The sequence below is a fragment of the Prionailurus viverrinus genome, chromosome D4 (assembly GCF_022837055.1).
Source record: "Prionailurus viverrinus isolate Anna chromosome D4, UM_Priviv_1.0, whole genome shotgun sequence".
Classification (NCBI taxonomy): domain Eukaryota; kingdom Metazoa; phylum Chordata; class Mammalia; order Carnivora; family Felidae; genus Prionailurus; species Prionailurus viverrinus.
This window is the reverse complement of record NC_062573.1, coordinates 91,596,865-91,613,770: the sequence shown is the minus strand read 5'-3', so window position 1 is coordinate 91,613,770 and position 16,906 is coordinate 91,596,865. Positions and strand designations below refer to the sequence as shown.

The 16,906-nt window shown below is 63.2% G+C and overlaps 1 protein-coding gene across 1 annotated transcript; it reads left to right on the top strand.

Annotated features, from left to right (window-relative positions):
* Positions 1 to 798: 798 nt before the first annotated feature.
* Positions 799 to 9,953, top strand: MYMK (myomaker, myoblast fusion factor). The gene is made up of 5 exons (XM_047831549.1): positions 799 to 933; positions 5,391 to 5,505; positions 6,283 to 6,431; positions 9,225 to 9,341; positions 9,804 to 9,953. Exons 1-5 carry the CDS (start codon positions 799 to 801, stop codon positions 9,951 to 9,953), a joined length of 666 nt encoding a protein of 221 aa, XP_047687505.1.
* The last annotated feature ends 6,953 nt before the right edge of the window (positions 9,954 to 16,906 follow it).

Genomic DNA, 16,906 nt, shown 5'->3' with positions numbered 1-16,906 from the left:
CATCGTTCTTGGGCCAGAGGATAAGGGGGCACCCCGCCAGACGGCTCCCCTCAGACCTCTTAAAACAAGGGAAAGTCACTTCCCAAAGGCCAGCCAAGGGGTGCGGAGAAGGCGAGCGTCAGCCTTACCCTGGATCGTCAGCCTTACCCTGGATCGCGTTGGAGAACATCCTTCTGTCTGCTACAGATGCAAGACGACGTAAACAAACAGAAAAAAAAACGTTTCGTTGGTTCTGTTTTGGGGGAATCTGTGTGGGGCGGGGGGAGAGGGGGGCGGAAAGCAGGCGAGTGAGCGGGACCCTGCCTATGGGCTGGCAAAATATGACACTTGTCTACAGGGTCCTTCAGCGATTAGGATCGACTAAACCTTGGGTTCTCTCACCTCTAGCCGCCAGCGGACATTGGTGCCCTCGTCCGGGGCTCCCGGGTGCCCTGGGGAGAGGGCCAGGACGGCAAGAGGCTGCAAGTTGAGGCTGGTACTCATGGGGACTTTGTCGCCTCGAAGGAAAGAAGGATGGTCTCCTTGAATCAATAACTCTGGTCTCCCAAATTAAAAAAAAAAAAAAAAAAAATCCGAGACAAGTGTTGATCACGTGGTATGTCAGCTGTTGGCCTCTGCCCGTGTGCCCTCAACACGTGCACTCAAGTCCCTGCCCCCCTTCGGGGCATTCGAACCACAGCTGCCATCGGAGCCCCCACCGAACGGAGCAGGCCTCGTCCCTTCCGTGTTCTCTGCCCTGGGGACCCGGGCGGCCCGCACCCTCCCCTCCTCCCCAGCCGGCGCCCTCCTCCCCGGCCCATGGGGACGCTCGTGGCAAAGCTGCTCCTCCCCACCCTCAGCAGCCTGGCTTTCCTCCCCACGGTCAGCATCGCTGCCAAGCGCCGCTTCCACATGGAGGCCATGGTCTACCTGTTCACCATGTTCTTCGTGGCGGTAAGTCCGGGCCCCGCGGGAGGACCCACGCGGGGCACCCTCCCCACAGCGGAGGAGAGGGGCCACCTTTCCACCACGTGCCTGTATCGGCGATGAGGAGAAGTGATTTGGAGGTGAAAGAAAGAGCCCGAAGACCAGGAGAAAGGGGTGGGGGGCCCCCCTCCTCCTCCCCGGACCTCAGGTTCCCCGTCTGTGCCGGGAAGTCACTCTGGGGTCGGTGTGCGGAAAACGGGCGAGATCCGGTGGGTCCAGGACGAGCCCCCTCCGGGGTGCCCCTTCTCTCACCGCTGGCAGGCCACCCCAGGCCCCCCACCCCCCTTGTCCCACCTACGAGCGCGGGGCAGCTGAGCCGGGGCGGAGGGGCCGCACCGGGCCCCGGGAGGGGGGTAGTGGGGTTTAGGGAACGTGTAGGGCCTGGGTGAGTCTGATTCCAGGATTCTGGAATTCTGTAGCTGGCCCCTGTTCAGGAGGGCCTGCTCACGTCTGCTTGTCTCTCCTTCTTGGGGCCCACGTCTGTCTCCCTCTGAGTCCCTCTTTCTCCATTTATAAGCCTGGACGGCTGCCTTTTAGCGCTGTCTCTCCCCCCCTCCCCTCCCCATGGGGCTCCTTCCCTCTGCCTTTCGCCTGTTGCTTTCCTCCACATCTGCCCTTCTTTCTTTCACTCTGTCTGCGTCTGGGTCTCTCTGGATTTCTGGAGCTCTGTCTCCATAGAACTCGCCCTCTTCCCAAACCTCCTTGTCTCTCCCTGTCTGGCTTTGCCCCCCTGCCCCTCCACGTGTCTCTTTGGCTCGATCTGTCCCTCTAGTTTCTGTCTGTCTGTCTGCCTATACTCCTACCCACGTGCATCCCTATCTAATCAATCATTGCCCCCTACCTACCCAATCGATGATCCTTCCGTCCACCTGCCCGCCCCCGTCTGTGTCTCATCTCCCTGCCGCCATGTCCCTCTGAGCCCCCCACGATCACGGCTGGCCCCCCTCCCTGGCTCTGACAGTCCTCCTCATCGGCTCCCCTCAGACTCACCCTTCACTGAAGCCCAGCTCCCCGCGAGAAGCACGCACCGCGGGGGCGAGCGTCCCCCCGGACGTGACAAATCGCACGATGCCTTTTGCCGCCGGCCTGGCTCCCCAGCAGCAGGGCCTCGGGGTCCCGGGGGCAGCCGTGGGCAGTAGGTGTGTGAGCACACGCCTGTGTCCGCAGACGTGCCTGCACCTGTGTGTGCACTTGGGCGGGCGCCCCCTTAGGCAGCAGGGACCTGGGGCCAGGGGCTGCCTGGGGCTTGTCTCCACCTCTGGGTGGGAGAGACCCCCGCCGGGAGCCAGCATCCAGGCTGGGGGGCGTGCCGGGGGCTCTGCACACAGTGCCTTCTGTGGTCTTCTCGGCTCCCCGTGAGCCTGGGATTGTGACGGGCCCATTTGACGGATGGAGAAACCGAGTCCGACAGAGGCTGAGTCCCATGTCACTGTGAGCACCAGATGTACCTTGGAGCTCCTGGCTCAGTCAAGGCATTTTGTCTCATGCCATTTCATTGGCCCCACAAGGGACCCCTGCTTGGGAGGGCTCCAGGAAGTCGGTTTGGCAGGTGGGAAGCCCAGGCACGGGGCGGACACGGGACTTCTCTGCGGGTACAGGGGGCTTAGGGCCGGGGAGGGGAGCCAGGGGTCTTGTCCCCAGGCCCAGGTCAGACCCCACCCAGGAACCCACAGACACGGCCAGGCCACCCCTCCCTGCTGGGGCTGGGCTGGCCCCCAGCTGCCTCCGGGCTGACCTCAGCGGCCCGCCCTGGCCCGCCCAGAATGGCAGAGGCAGCTGCCTCCTGTGACAAATGTCCTCCAACCTCAAAGCCACACTCAACCCCTCTCTCCCAGAGCCCCAGGCAACACCACTGCAGCCCCTGCCTCCCATGTGGCTTCTTCTGCGTTCCACCCAGGACCCTCCTGGGCCAGTTGTCACAGGGGGTCGCCTGGCCCACCCCGCGGACCGACAGAGGGGGCCCCAAGCAGGCAGCCAGTGGCCGGGCTCACAAAACAAGGATCCGTGAGGTCGGCCTCTGGAGGCTGTGCGGTCTCCCACCGGGTCCCCAGCTGTACCCCACCCCCACCAGCACCCTCCGGGCCCCCAATCTGCCCCTGCATTGGAAGACGGAGGCAGGCCTCACAGGCGCCCATCCCCGCTCTGCCCTGCCTCCTTGGCAGGTAGCACTGCTCGGAATCTCACCGTCCCCACCTGCCCAACAGAAATGAACCAAGGGCCTGGCGGGAGAGCCCCCTCCCCCCCCATCTCGGGTCAGCTCTCTTTCAAACCGCTCTAAACCCTGCCTCCCTGACCCTGCATTCACACAGCCGGGATGAGACCGAGTATTCCTGCTCTTGATGGGGGCAGGGCACAGACACTCCAAGAATCTCTTAGCAATTCTACACGGTGATCTGTGCTATGAAGGAGAGGTGTGGGTGCAGAGACAGCAGATGATGGGGCTGGGGGGTGGGGGGAGGGATGGAGTTCTAGAAGTAGCAGGAGAATATCCATGTCACTTGTAAGGCCTCGCTCTGCCTGCCGGAGCCACGTGGAGCAAGTGTCCTTCTCCCCACTCTATTCCACAGAGTTCTGAGCACCTTGATCAGGCCTCACCTGAAGCTTCCCTTTCCCCAAACGGTTATGTCCACTCCCTAGTTGTTCTTCTCTATCCTCTCTGCCTGTGTCGCTTCAAAGGGTGAGACTCCAAAGTTCAACACAGTCTTCTAGGTGGGTCTGACCCGGACAGAGAGAAGCAGGACTCTGTCACCTCCCTTGTTCTGGGCACTATACCTCTATTAACACCTCCCAGAGGCACCTTAGCTTTAAGACGCCCGTAATTGTAACCGATATGAGCTCTAAATCCACCCCAACTTGCTTGACTCACCGGGTGACCCTGGGCTCCTGCTCCCCCTGTAACATCCCTGGGGCCTCCGGACGTGGACTGCTCTCCTGCACACCTCCTCCCGCCCGCTGAGCTGGGCTCACCAAGAGACGATTGTGCCGGTTTCCAGGCTTGTCTATGCCCGTGGAACCTGTCAAAATAATTACATCACATAATTTAATATTCCTTAAAATGATGAAATGCATATATGCAAAAGGAAAGAGCTGTTTTTGGGAAGAAGTCAGTTGACAGCTCTGAGAATACTCCATAGAGGCATTTGGCTTTAAAAATTGCTAGTAGGGGTGTCTGGGGGGCTCCGTCCGTTAAGCGTCTGATTTCTGCTCAGGTCACGATCTCGCAGTCCGTGACATCGAGCCCCGCGTCGGGCTCTGTGCGGACAGCTCGGAGCCTGAAGTCTGTTTTGGATTCTGTGTGTCTCCCTCTCTCTCTCTCTCTCTGCCCCTCCCTTGCTTGTGCTCTGTCTCTCTCTCTCTCTCTCAAAAAATAAACATTAAGGGGCGCCTGGGTGGCGCAGTCGGTGAAGCGTCCGACTTCAGCCAGGTCACGATCTCGCGGTCCGAGAGTTCAAGCCCCGCGTCGGGCTCTGGGCTGATGGCTCGGAGCCTGGAGCCTGTTTCCGATTCTGTGTCTCCCTCTCTCTCTGCCCCTCCCCCGTTCATGCTCTGTCTCTCTCTGTCCCAAAAATAAATAAACGTTGAAAAAATAAATAATAGGTTAGAAAAAATTGCTATTAAATAAGGTGTCGAGGAGACGACCGTACGAGTGTGGGAGTGGCCGGGCAAACCGACCGTGCCGTCTGCAGCACAGGGGTCCCTGCGGTGGTTCTCGAAGCGTGTTCCCCACTGGCGGCTGGCTTCAGCCTGAAAAACTCTTAAAAATGCACATCTCCGACCTCCCGCCAGACCTGCCGAGTTAACGACTCAGGGTGGGCTCAGCGATCCGAGGATTCACAAGCACCCCCCCCGCCGGGGGTTCTGGTGCCCACTCGGAGCTGAGGGCTTCCTCTGCGGGGTAGCCCAGTCACGACAGGGGTCAACCGTACAGCAGGAGGGCCCTCAGGCCCCCCAGGAGCCGCCTGGCATCCAAAGAGTAGGCCCTGGCCTCACGTCCACGGCCGCGGGGAACGTGCACCTGCACCCACTGGCGGTAACCCCGGCTGTTGAAGAAACGTGCAGGGCGCGTCTTTGAGCCTCAGCAGAGCGTCGCCCGGCCTGTCTACTCGCGTCACAGAAAGTAAGAGACGCGTCTGAGCCCTCAGCGCGTCCCAGGCTCCGGACCCCGACACGGACTGTTTCCTCGAATCCCCGCGAGACCCCATGAGGGGAGCAGTCGGCAGCACCCCCATTTTTCAGGTGGGGAAACTGAGGCACGGGGCCGTGAAAGGATTTGCCCGAGCTGGTGAGTGGTCTGGCTCAGCTCGGAGTGTGGGTGTGGCTGGGGCCCAGCCCCGGCCCCCGTCCCCGCACCCCCCGCCCCTCCTGCCCACCCCCACCCGTGCGCTGTCCCTCCCAGCCCCCAACCGCCCTGCGTGTTCCGGCAGTTCCACCACGCCTGCAACGGGCCCGGCCTGTCGGTCCTCTGCTTCATGCGCCACGACGTCCTGGAGTACTTCAGCGTCTACGGGACAGCGCTGAGCATGTGGGTCTCACTGATGGGTGAGTGGCCGCACCCCGAAGCCCAGTTTCCCCGCCGTCCGCGGGCCGGGCCCCCCGAGAAACCCGACCCCAGCGATCCTGCTGCCCAGTCCTCATCTGGAGCGTCTCCTACCCCGCTCCCGGGGCCCGAGCACAGTCTGGTCTAGGAACGCGCAGTCCTCTCACGCCCGGATTCCCATTCTCGAAACCTCTAATGTACACACTTGGTAAAGGCTTGTTGCAACACGCGCATTCTAGAGCAGTGCCGAGGGCCGGCGGAAGGGCTTCCGCTCTCTCCCCCGGGAGACCACTGTCCCCAGGTCAGGGTTTGCCCCCAAGACGTTTCTTGAGGCTCGCGCAAGCCTTGACGCACGTCGCTGTCAGCCCGGGTCGGTCCGGGGATGGAATCCCTGGACGCAAGTCGTTCTGCGACTTTGTTCTCACTTAGCGCCGTCTCGCGGCAATGTGAGTCAGGGCACGTGGACCCCGTCGCTCGGGGCTCCCTGCTACGTGCCCGTGAAGGACCCAGATCTTTCCTGTCTCTTAGCTGGGTGTCCTTGTCTCCGTCCCAGGGGTCCCCAGGGGCGGCCGCGTGCCGCCCAGGCTGCTCCGTCCACGTCTTTCCCTTCAAACCCGCTGGAACAACTCAGACCTCGGAGTGACCGGGCTGGGCCGTGGGCTGTCTCTGGCAGAGGACGCCCAGCATTGGGAGCCCTGAGGGATGCCTCTGGGGGAGCAGTGGCCGGAGGGGCGGGGGGCCCCCGCTCACCTCTGCCGGTTCCTCTCCCCGCCCTCCAGCGCTGGCCGACTTCGACGAACCCAAGAGGTCGACCTTTGTGATGTTTGGCGTCCTGACCATCGCGGTCCGGATCTACCACGACCGCTGGGGCTACGGCGTGTACTCGGGCCCCATCGGCGTGGCTGTCCTCGTCATCGCCACCAAGTGGGTGCGTACTGCCTGGGCCTGCCCCCCCGCCCCCCTCACCCCTCCGCCCCGGGCTCTCCGATTACCGCCCGTCTCACCTAAAGCACAGAGGCGGTGAGCACCAGGCACCCCTGCCCCACAGGCGTGGTTTCTGTCATCCGCACTCACCGGCTCTGGGCCTAAAACCCAAGTGACGTCACTCCCCTGCCTCAGCTTCCAGGTCTGTGAAGCGATCATTACAGGGACAGTCTCTTCCTTACCTCGTGGGCTTGGTTCAGAGATGAGACAATGCACTTAAAAGTACTAGCTGGCGACTCACTTGCTCAACAAATAGGAGTCGTTAGGAGTATTGCTGTTAATAGTATTGCAGACAGCGACTCCTTTAAAGATGCGAAACCCATCAGAAATGGCCTGGGCTAATCTGGGAAGACTTCCTGGAGGGGGTGAACCTAGAGTTTGGTTCTAGTGAGGAAGGAGGCTGCGGTATGCAGTCGACAGGAAGAGGGATCTGCCCGTAAGCGTTGAGGAAGCTCGAGCTGGAGTTTCTGACGCCGAGAGCCCTCTGCTGCCCACCCCTGAGGGGTATGGCGCCCAGTAGGCCCTTACACACGGCTCCCAGGCCTCCCCTAATCCTCTGTTGTACCGAGGCCCCCGCGGCGGTGAGGCCTGAAACTCACACTCCCCAGGCTGACGAGGAACCTTCGGCAGGATGGACCCAGGGCCATTGCCTGGGGCCCCAGAAGGGAAGTTGCTGAACCTTGCCGGGCCAGAACACAGGTCTGGACTGCCGCAGGCCTGAGGCCGGGCTCACTCTCCAGCCGTGCGGCAGCTCAGGCCCCAGGGGGACGTCCCTCTGCCCCATTTTAGCCCCTCTGGAGCTCCTCCTGGAATCTCGGGGTCCCAGCTCCAAGTGCTGGCGGAAGGTCCGGTCCAACCCAGCCCAGGCCACACACCCACTCAAGGCCCTAAGATTAAGCCAAGATGGCAGGACTTCAGAGAATGGTCTGCCGGGCCACCTGGGGAGCAAGCAGGAAGGCAGTTCTCTGGGAAGAGGGGTCCGGCTGGACAACTGGTTGCAGAAAGTGCCCACCAACCCATTTTGCAGCTGCGGGAGAGAACATAAAGTTCTGGTGGCGAGCCTTCCCCACGCGCCCCGGGCTCCTCCCACAGCCAGGGAGCAGAGGGTTTGTTTAGCCAGGCGGTTAATGAAGGAAATAGGGCTCAGAGAGGTCAGCCACCAGCAAGAAGTCACAGCAGCACCGAGCGCGGCCGGGCCTCGACTTTTCAAGCAAGGGAAGGGAAGGGGCCTCTTTCTCACTGGGGCTCAGGGACGCACTGCTGGCCTGGGCCTGACCCAGGAGGCCCCTCAGAGCTGCCTCGGAGGAGGGGAGGCATGTTGGGTCCGCCGTGTCTGGACCCAAGGAAGGACCACATTAATGAACAGGCTGGAATGCATAAACACAGAGCCCTCGATAATGCACTCACTCCTGGCAGGAAGTAGGGTAGGCTCCTTGGTCTGCCCTGGACGGCTGTCGTTCCCGCCTCCCCCACCCCCTCCCCCCCCACCCCCCCCACCCCACCCCCGCAGATCTTGGCAGGTCTGAATCTGGGCTGCGTTGTAATCCGCCAGAATAGAAGTCACTCCCTAGTGTCCCTGAGAATCCTCACGGGGACTTCCACGGCCTTGGGGGCTGTGGGTCCAGCCACAGGAACCAAGAGGTCTGCCCGGCTCCCTGCATCTGGGGCTCCAATTGTGTTTTGCAGACCATTTAGCGTGGAGTTTATTTTGGATTTTCAAGGGCAGTTGTTTCCTGGAATGACGGTGGATTTTTCTCCCGGAGGCTCGTCCCTTCTCGAGCCAGAGTTGGGAACAGCAACCCTCGGGGAGAGGAAGCCGAGCCGGGTGCGGGGGGGGGGGTGCAGGGCTGGTCAGGCCAGGCCAGGGCACGACCTGGGGCAGCCACGGCCGTGGCCACCCACACCCAGGACGCCCCCAGCCGCACCCAAGCCCTATCTGTGCCGTGCAGGTCCTGATTCCTTATCGGGCGATGGTAAATTACAGAAACCTGAAAACCGGGCTTTGGCGGCCAAAGTTGCCCTGCCCCAGCCCAAGGCTACTCGGGGTCTCTGTGCACTCCACCTGGTGGGCTGGTGTGGGGGAGGGGGGCGCTTCCCCAGCCCCCGGGGGGCCTCCACCGTTCGCAGTGTGCACATGTAGGCTTGCCACAGGCCTAAACAGCCCGCCCTCTGAAACACTTTGGAACGCCCAAGGGTTCGAGATTTCAGGGTGTGGCCCTACATTTACTGCATGATTTCAGTGCATGTGAACCCGAATTTAAATGCCCGCTTGAGCCTTCCGCTAACATCAGGGCCTGCGAAACCACAGATGTAACGCGCGGGTCAGGCTGTCTCATAAATACTGCGATGGGACACCGGTGAAAGCAACCAAAGGGACTTTCGGAGCACCACACGGGCGCCCCCACCGGCCATACTGGCGGGCAGGGCCAGTGCTCCAACACCACCTTGCTGTGACTGGTGCCCTGGAGGGGTCCCCTCCGGCTGGGGGAGGTGCATGTGGAAGGGTGGCCTCGATCCCGAAGAGGCAGGCAGGGGTGGGGTCCCCATGGGGGGGGTACTGGGCCCGCGGTTCCCAGCTCGGCCGTCCAGGCTGGGGGCTCCCTTGGGTCCTGCAGCCGCGAGGCTGGGCATGTGGGGCGTCTCCCTGCGCCCCAGCCCCTGCCCGAGTGTAGCCAGGGCGAGCTCTCCTGGCAGCCCAGGGCGGCGTCCCCCGCATCACCGGCCACTGTCCCCACAGCTGCAGCTCATGAAGGAGAAGAAGGGTCTGTACCCCGACAAGAGCGTCTACACCCAGCAGATAGGCCCAGGCCTCTGTTTCGGGGCGCTGGCCCTCATGTTACGATTCTTCTTTGAGGTACAAGGCCTGAGCCTCCTCGGGGTGGCCTCACATTCCTGTTTTTCTGTCCCTCCGGGTGGGCGGAGGGGAGCCTCCCTCCCTCCCGCCACAGCCTGCTTGGTCCCCAGCACCGGGGTGATCGCTGCCTGCGCGCACCTGAGGCGAGGCGCACAGCCCAGATGGGGCCTGGGGAGGGGGCCGGCACCCGCAGGGAGGAGGGAGGAGGGAGGGGGGCAGGGAGGAGCCCCAGACTCCTTGTCAAAGGCCTAGCGAGTGGGGTTTGACGTCAGGGAAGATGGCCTGGGCCGGACACTGAGGCTCCTTGGAGGAGGCCACTTGGCCACATTCCTGAGTGGGGGCGGGGAGGTGACCGGCAGATGCCCTGGGGAGCCAGGCAGGCCGGCGTGCAAGCAGGGGCCCAGAGCGTTGGGGAGGGGGTCCTGGGGCCCCAGACTGACCCCACCCCCCCCACCCCTGCAGGATTGGGATTACACCTACGTGCACAGTTTCTACCACTGCGCGCTGGCCATGTCCTTTGTCCTCCTGCTGCCCAAGGTCAACAAGAAGGCCGGAAGCTCGGGGCCCCCTGCCAAGCTGAACTGCCCCACCCTCTGCTGTGCTTGTATCTGACTCCGCGCCGCGCCCGCCCCCTGCCCCCTGCCAGCCCCTGCCCTGCCGCATCTCCCGCCTGCAGAGAGACCCCCATGGCCCCCCCCCCGGCTCTGAGCATCCGGAAGAAATGTCTCCCCTCAGAGGGATTTGGGGAGCATCCTGCCGAGTGCTGCTGGGAGCCCACTTACTAGGTTTCTACGGAGCACAAACCACCGTGCTGGAAAGAAAAGGACTTCCTGCCCCGCTCCTGCTCCCCCACGGTCATGGCCAGTCTGCGTCCGCAGGACCCCACAGCCAACATGTGTCCCCCCCCCGTCCCCCTTTCCTCCTCACCCAGCCACAAAGGGACTCTGCCCATGCCCCCCTCACAACACCTGTCTCCTCCTGGACCCTGGTTGTCACCGCTTCTGTCCTGTGCCCTCGGGCTCTGAGCAGACCCACGTAGAAAGCCAAGGCCAGTGGGGGCCGGCTCCGTCCAGGCCTGCTGGCCATCCCTCCAGCCGGGTCCCTGAATCAAGCCGTGTCAGTAATGGCAGCCCACAGGAAGCTCCTCAACCCTTGACCTTCCCGTGTGCCAGAAGCCGTATGATCATCGCTTCATCTAATTGGTAAAACAAGTCTGCATTAAAGGACGACCATTCCGTTTTACAGACAGAAGCCCGAGGCGCAGGGTCCATGGTGTGTCCGAGGCCTCGAGCAGGCGAGTGCACACCCCGGCCAGGCCCGCCGCCACCAAGCCCGCCCCCTCGCTGTGCAGCCGCCCACGGGCTGGGCGCGAGCACCTGTGTTGGCCCTGGGCTAACGGCCAGCGTGGGAAGGGGGTCTGGGCCCAGGGACACCCGCGCGGAGGCCGGCGGGCCGGGAGCCGGGCGCACGGGGCAGGCTTGCGGCAGTGCTGAGGGAGGGCGGCCGGCTCCCGCCTACAGCCCATCTGCGCTGGGCCCCGCGAGGGCGGGAGCCGGCCTCCCAGACGTCACCTCACAAACCTGAGCCTCCCCAGCAGCCCCAGCCCACCCCGGCTTCCCGAACGATGTGGGCACATCTGTCAGGCAGGAAGTTGCCTACACCTGTCTGGGGCCCGTTTTGTGTTTCCAGACGGTGCACCCCCACCCCCACCGCACGGGGCGGCCCCTTATTTGTCCTGAAGTCACCTCTTGCTCCCCTCAGGGGGCCGGGAGAGAGCTGGGGACAAGGCTGGCCCCTCGGCGAGGCACCCCCGGTCTGTCGGCCTCCCTGACTGTCCAGAGGTCCCACGTGTGGGGCCCGGATGCCCACAGTCTCACTCTGGCTCAGCCCCTTCCTGAGCCTACAGACTGGATGACAGAGAGCAGCCTCTGCGCAGCTCACACGGGCTCGGAGTCCTGGCCGGGCCCCGGGGAGCAGGCCTCAGCCTCGCTCTGCTTCCCAGTTGAGGAAGCTGAGCCCACAGCTTCGGGGCCGTCCTCCCAGACGGACATGTCCCCGCATCCCCCGCCCGGCGCAGGGACAGGCAGAAGCCGCTTCCGTTGGCTTCTGGTCCGGTTGAGGGGTGTGCACACACAGGTGCCCGCTCACACCGTGAAGAGATAGGGTCCCCCGGAAACAGCATCGTCCTGTCCGGCCTGTCTCCCAGCTCCGCGAGGGGAGACACTGGGCAGGAAGGAAAGGGAAGGCTGTGGGGGCCACGCGGGGGCCCGCGGGCATCACTCTGGAAACAGGCCTCTGCCAGTCACCTCCCTCCCGTCACCTCCCTCCCATCCCCTCCCCCGTGTCCCCCTCCCACACACCCGGCGAGCACACCCCAGCTCCCAGCTCCGCGGCAGCAGATGGAAAGTTGGAGGCCGCGGGATGCTCCTGAGCAGGGAGGAGGTGAGGGGCCGGCCAAGAGCGTTAAGGACCATACTAACAGGCTACTCACTGCGGCCACGCTGATTTATGAGGCGTCTGGGAGCCCAGCCAAGTCTGTAAGTCATGGACAATTAGGAGGCTCGCTCCAGCCCTCAGCCCCGTCCGCCTCTGGGGCTCTAGGCCCACCGCGCCCCTCCTCAGCAGGGTCAGCACCGTGGAGACCCCACGGTGCAGATAGGGACACGGAGGGCCGGGAGGCCGGTGGCCGGCCCCGGTGACTTGGACACTGGGTGCTGAGCGGTGGCTGTGCCCAGGGTCTTACTCCTAACCCTAGCGGCATCTTCCTCTGCTTCCAAGGCCCACTTTGACATCTTGGGGGCTCCAGCCAAGGGCCAGGGGGAGAGTGCCCGGGAGGGGGACAGAAAGAGAAGAGGCCACTTGGAACCTCCAGCCCTACACCTCGAGACTAACAAGGAAGAAAAGAAGTCTCATGGGCTTCAGACCAAACGCCTCTGAGTCCCAGTGTCCTCGAGCCCGGGGCCTTCGTGCCCTAGAATCCAGCAGTCATGGCACCCGGTGCCAGGAGGGACCTCCGAGGGCTCCCCCCCAGGCCCCCTCGGGCTCTGGACGGGACTCACCTCCAGCCAGCCCTGATGAGGGAAGCCTGGGTCCCGACTCCAGCGTGCGCCTGGAAGCCGAGCCCGAGATGATGGCAGCCCCAGAGCAGCCTGTGCAGTAGAACTTGCTTTAATGATGGAGGCGAGGCGGGGGCGCCCAGGGGGCTCAGTCCACTAGCGTCCGACCTCGGGTCAGGTCATGATCTCGCGGCTCGTGGGTTCGAGCCCCGCGTCGGGCTTGGTGCTGACAGCTCGGAGCCTGGAGCCTGCCTCGGATTCTGCGTCTCCCTCTCTCTCTAACACCCCTCCCCACTCATGCTCTCTCTCTCTCTCTCTCTCTCTCTCTCTCAAAACTAAGTAAACATTAAAAACAAAAACTTTAAATGATGGAGATGAGGAGACCACTCCCACGCCAACTGCCCGCCACACACACGGCCACAGGGCATTTGAAATGTGGCTGGTGCCACGGAGGAGCTGATTAAATGTAAGAAGCCACGTGTGGAGGGTTGCAGATAAAATACAGGACACCCGGTTACACATGAATTTCAGATAAACAAAAAACGATGGTTTCGCCTACGTGTGTCTCACGCGGTATTTGGGACCTATTTACACGAGACGCACTTACAGGAAGACAAGGGTCGCCGCTCATCTGAGATTCAAATCCGATGCAGCGCCCTGTCCTATCCCCGCGGCCGCGGCCGGCGCCTACCACACGGGACGGCGCGCCTGCCAGAAACCGAAGGAACGGGACAGCTCCCTGGACGTGCAGGTTTGGGGGTCCTGAGTGAAAGCAAGTGCCGCGGGCCGAGGGGCTGCAGCACCCAGGACGCGCCCTCTCCGCTCGCCGCATCCTCCCTGCACCCTGGGGGCTGGGGGTGCGCAAAGGCCTCCCTGCGCCTGGATGCGGCCTCCAGACCCCGCAGAGCAAGGGGCACGGAGCAGTGCCCCCGCTTGAGCACCGGTGCCCCCGACCCAGGCACACACGCGCACACACACATACGCACACGCACGTGCACACGCATGCACACGCGCACGCCCATGCACACATACGTGCACACACACACACAGAGCTCGGCTGCAGGGGGAGCCACACACCCCCAGCGGCAAAAGGCAAACGCAGAAGTATTATAAACACTTACAACCACGCAGACAAAACAGTCTATCGTAGGGGCCCCTCCGCCTCCCTGGAGCTGGGGCGGGGTCCGCCCGGGGAGCCAGCGGCCTCTGTTTGCTCAGAAGGAGGTGTTTTGGTCTGAGGGCAGTCTGTGTGCCCGTGGCCTTTGCCTGCTACCGACATTTCCTGTCTCTGTTATTCTCTTCTTCAGTAAGACCATCTGAAACCCAAAACTTTTATTGCCCCTTTTAAAAAGGCTTTACAGCTCCCCGTCTGCCTCATCCCTGCCGGCTGGCGGGCTGCGATTGTAGTTAGGGAAAGCGGGAAAGCGGCAGCTGCCGCAGGAATTCGCCCTGGGCTCAGCCGCAGGGTCTTGGCCGAGGACCCGCAGGGAGGAGGGCCAGGTATGTGGGCAAGGCCAATTCTGCAGAGTCGGCAGGAAGGCCGTGGGGGCGGGGACGGGGGACCCGGCTGGCCGGTTAGCCGGTGGCCAGAGCTCGCTGGGCGCCCCCCGGGGATCCCTCCCAGCTCGGCGCCCTGGGGCCCGTGTGGTCCCACCTCTGCAGCAGGTTTCCTCACCTCTGACCGGGGACAGCAGCCTCGCCCGCCCGCTGCCGCACTCAGCACTCACCCCGGAGGGGGTGAACTGAGTCAGATGCTGGCTGCCCTGGTCTTGGGAAAGAAAACAAGGCAGAAAGAGGAAGCAGGAGTGTGGGTCGGGAGGTCCGGTGTGGAGGTGAGGAAACAGGCGTGGGCTCCATCTCCCTCTGGGACCCCGGGCAAGCCCCCTGCACCCTGCTGGTCCTCTAGGCCTCAGTTTCCTCCTTCATAAGGCGCCTGCCTCACATGGGCATTGCCAAGGTTAAATGAGGTAATTGAAAACAAAGCGCTTAGCACGGTATTGTTTAAATGGCGTTTAAAAAACTGGCCTTGTTTTCGTGATCAGTAGTCTTGGGCGAGCAAGAGGGTAGCAGGCAACCAAGTAGAGGGACCCTTACAGTCAGGGGACACGTACCCCAGATATGGCACCAAATGGCAAGAAAATGAAATGCTTAGAACCAAATGTTTATTACGGATTAAGAGTTATGGATCAAGGAAGTAAGCGAGGAAGGCTGCCTGGAAGAGGCGGGTTTGAGACGGAAGCTAGAAAAGCAAAGAGGACTGAACCGTGTGAGCCTGCAGATGCCTGGCGCCTGAGACTCGTCTGTGACGGCTTCACCGGTCCACGGTTCTGAGTCTGACCGTCCTCTAGGCCCTGGGCCTCCCCGGGCCCCCTGCGTCCTTCCCAGAGAACCGCTGCTGCCCGGCTGGAGAGAAGGATCTGCCCGGCTGGCCCGTCTCCGCTTCTGTCGCCGGCATGTGACCCAGGATAAGAGGGACATAGATGGGCCTGGCCTGGCGTGCTCAAGGTCCAAAGGTGGAGGGAGGAGGAGGCCGCCCTGGGCTCTCCTGCCCCCCCTGGGAGCTGGGGTGGGCGGGGGGGAGGGCTGCGGTCAACCCAGCACATGAACAGGACTTCAGAGGCAGGCGTGTGCTGGCCTCGGGGTGCGGCCTTGCTCGAGAAAGGGCTGCTGGATGGCCCCCGCCTCTGTGCCTCGTCGCCAGTGCCGCTCTGGGGTTTCTGTCTCGCCCCGATGCCTCACTTTAACATCACCCCCTTCCCGGCCGGTCACATTTGCCAAGCAGCTTTCCCAACCTCGGGGCTTCGCGGGGATCTGCCTCCCCGCCTCGCACAAGCAGAGACAGAGGTGAGCGAGGGGGTGGGGGTCGGGAAAGACCCCGCAGAACGTGTGCCGTTCGCCGACCTAAGGAGAAGGGAGCGGTGGTCCAGGGAGAGGGTGGAAGGTCAGCGGGGTCTGTCTGGGCACCGCGGGGGCCGTTGTGGCCGCGAGAGCTAGCGGCGGGGGCCGGGCAGACAGGGCGCGGGCCGGGTGCCCGGGGGCCGGGAGGCTGTTGCTGCCATAGCGGAACGTAAGGTGGGCGCGGGTGACTCTCCACGCACACTTAACCAATATTTGCCAACAAATGGGTGGGCTTTTCCATGTCTTGGTGAGGGCAGACTCCTGGCCCCTTGGAGAGCCCACGCTTGATAAAGGGCTAGTCGGTAACCTGAGAAGCCTCGGCCTTGACCCCTTGCTGACCTGCACACCAGGACCAGGATGTCAGGGCCGAGTGTGGGAAACGGCTCTGGAGCCGTGGGCCGTGGGTCCCTGGACGACCCTCGGCCCCCAACGTCTCCAGAAGCAGACCCTTGCTCATCCTGCTGGGGCCGTCCAGTGACACAGTGGCCGTGTTGGCACCTCCCCCACAGCCACCACCCCCTCCCTCAGGCTGCCGAAAACCTGTCCCGCTCAGGAAGGCTGGCAGAGGCGCACGGGACCCTCACTCTGATGGCAAGCCGGCACCACGGGGTCAAGCCGCCATCCGGGCTGGGGTGAGCGGGATCACGAGGTCCGCATCACCACCCGCGGGCGCTTTGGAGGAGGATCTGGGGAGCCCTGGGCAGGGGTCACTGAGACTCCCCACCCAGGAGGCAGCCAGCGATGGCCGTGACCACCCCAAGTTCAGGGCCGGCTGGGCAGGCTGGGCTGTCCGGCCTGGAGGCCACAGAGAAGGAAGGGGCCAGAAAGTGCCTAGAGCTACATGACCAGGCCGGTCGCCCTCTCTCCCTTCCGAGAAGCCGGGCCCCTGGTGCCTTCGTTGGGGTTTGTTTTCCTAATAGCTCGGCTGACAGGAGTCTGCTGGCTGCGGGCCCCAGCCAGAGCCAGGCTATCGAGTAGCTGCGGCCACATCTGGAAGATGTTTGCAGAGACCCCGGCCCCCTGCCCGAGGTAGCGGGCCTCGGAGCAGCAGGCCTTATCAGCTTGGGCTCCGGGAAGCCGCCTGCCTCAGACCAACAGCCCTGACTTCTGGGACTGGAAGGGGAGGGGCCGGACGGCAGGGCGGTCCGTGGCCTGGGGCCTCCAGCGGGCTCCAGAAATCCCAGAATGGCAGAACCCAAGATGTCAACTCAAGAGACAACCTCAGAGGCCAGCTGATCCTGCTTCCTGCCAACGCTCGCCCTTCCGTATGGGGCCCCACGATGCCCACGTCCTACGAATCGTGTGATCGGCCCCCATGACGGACTTTAGAGCCGAGAAGGGGCTCTCGAACCTGGGATCGCTTCCTCATCCTGATCCATCCCGGCCACCACGGCTGTCCCCATTGCACAGGTTGGAAAACTGGGGATCAGTGAAGCGTCAGGGTACCTGAGATCTCACACCGACCGAGCTGGGACTCGACCCTGTTTGCGGTGGGGCTTCCTAGCTCTGTGTCCTGTCCGCTGCCCCTCACGGCCCCCCTCGTCCCGCTGTGCGATGGCACAATGTGGCTCTGCGCTGTGGACCACCCAAGCCACTGGGCACCGTGTCCTT